Source organism: Myotis davidii, unplaced genomic scaffold, assembly GCF_000327345.1.
Source record: "Myotis davidii unplaced genomic scaffold, ASM32734v1 scaffold44, whole genome shotgun sequence".
Classification (NCBI taxonomy): domain Eukaryota; kingdom Metazoa; phylum Chordata; class Mammalia; order Chiroptera; family Vespertilionidae; genus Myotis; species Myotis davidii.
The window spans coordinates 12,892,382-12,893,594 of record NW_006299705.1 but is presented as its reverse complement, the minus strand read 5'-3'; the positions used below and the strand labels follow the sequence as shown (position 1 = coordinate 12,893,594).

The window sequence follows — 1,213 nt, the reverse complement described above, 5'->3', positions numbered from 1 at the left end:
CGCCGCCACCAACGCTGCGGTGCCCGGGCACCGGGATGCTCGGATGCTCGCAGCACCTTCCAAAGCCTACCTGGCCCCGGAGACACCGACATCCGCGCACCCTGCGCCCTGCTGTCCCCGCTGGTAACTGCCTCGCACACCCTCGCTCTCGCTCTCGCTCTCGCCTGCGTCCACACGTAGCGCCGGGGTTGCTTATTCTTTCTCCTGGTATCGGGTCCTCCCCCTTATTTTACCCCCAACCCCCGCCCTCCTCCATGCTCTGTCTGCCCCAATAGGACCAGAGGCTCCCCGGGCTGCGCTCACCTGACCAGCGGAGCGGGGGTGGCCGCCCAAGGCAGTGCATCTCCATCTGCGCAGCGGGCAGCCAGGTCCGTGCTCCGCTATCGGGAACACCCTGCCTTGACCATCTCTAATGGACTCTTCCAGCAGCTAGGCGCAGAGGCTGACCTGCGAGCGCACAGTGATGCCTACCCTCTGTCTGTGCATCCTGGCGGGCTGCGCAGGGAGCAATGCACGCTTTCCAGTCCTGGCTTTGACTAAACTTTCTGGACTAACCCCTTAGGCACAAGGAACCCCCTCACCTAGACAGCGGGGCATTCCACCCCTAAGCAATTCCCGATTTTCTTTCTGGGGAGAAAACACATCTACTGAGTCCTTTTTGTTCCTAAGCACATTTCGTTGACTGAAGTATCTCTGAACTGTTCACCCCATTAGAATTTGCACATAAATTGATGAAATAGGAGAAGTGAGGAACCTACTCGTACATACGCTTATCTGGTAAATTATCTGTCTCCTCATTTATAAAATAGGATTGTTATTTCATTCCCAACTTTTCTCTCCATGAAAAGCCAACTTACTGACTTTCAACAAGGGAATTATCTTTCTTTTAAAAATATACATATTTTTATTGATTTCGAGAAAAGGAAAGGGAGAAAGATAGAAACATCAATGATGAGAGAAAATCATTGATCAGCTGCCTCCTGCACACACACCCCTGGGGATCACACCCACAACCTGGGCATGTGCCCTGACTGGGAATGGGAGGCTGAACCACTGAGTGAGCGCACACGCTAGCCAGGCATAATTATGTATTTAAATGCATTTTCCCATTAAATATTTAACATAATTTCTTTTCATTGCCATAATGTGATTGTACCTCTCTTTAACATCTGGATATTTTCTGAGAAACAGCGATCAGGCTATCAATCCCCAG

The 1,213-nt window shown here is 51.4% G+C and overlaps 1 protein-coding gene across 1 annotated transcript in view; it reads right to left on the bottom strand.

Moving 5' to 3' along the window:
- ADGRV1 (adhesion G protein-coupled receptor V1) overlaps positions 1-92 on the bottom strand; it is a 481,118-nt gene extending 481,026 nt beyond the window's left edge. Inside the window, 1 exon segment of the mRNA XM_006775582.2 lies at positions 71-92. Within this exon segment, the coding sequence (XP_006775645.1) occupies positions 71-92 (22 nt within the window).
- Positions 93-1,213: the final 1,121 nt, after the last annotated feature.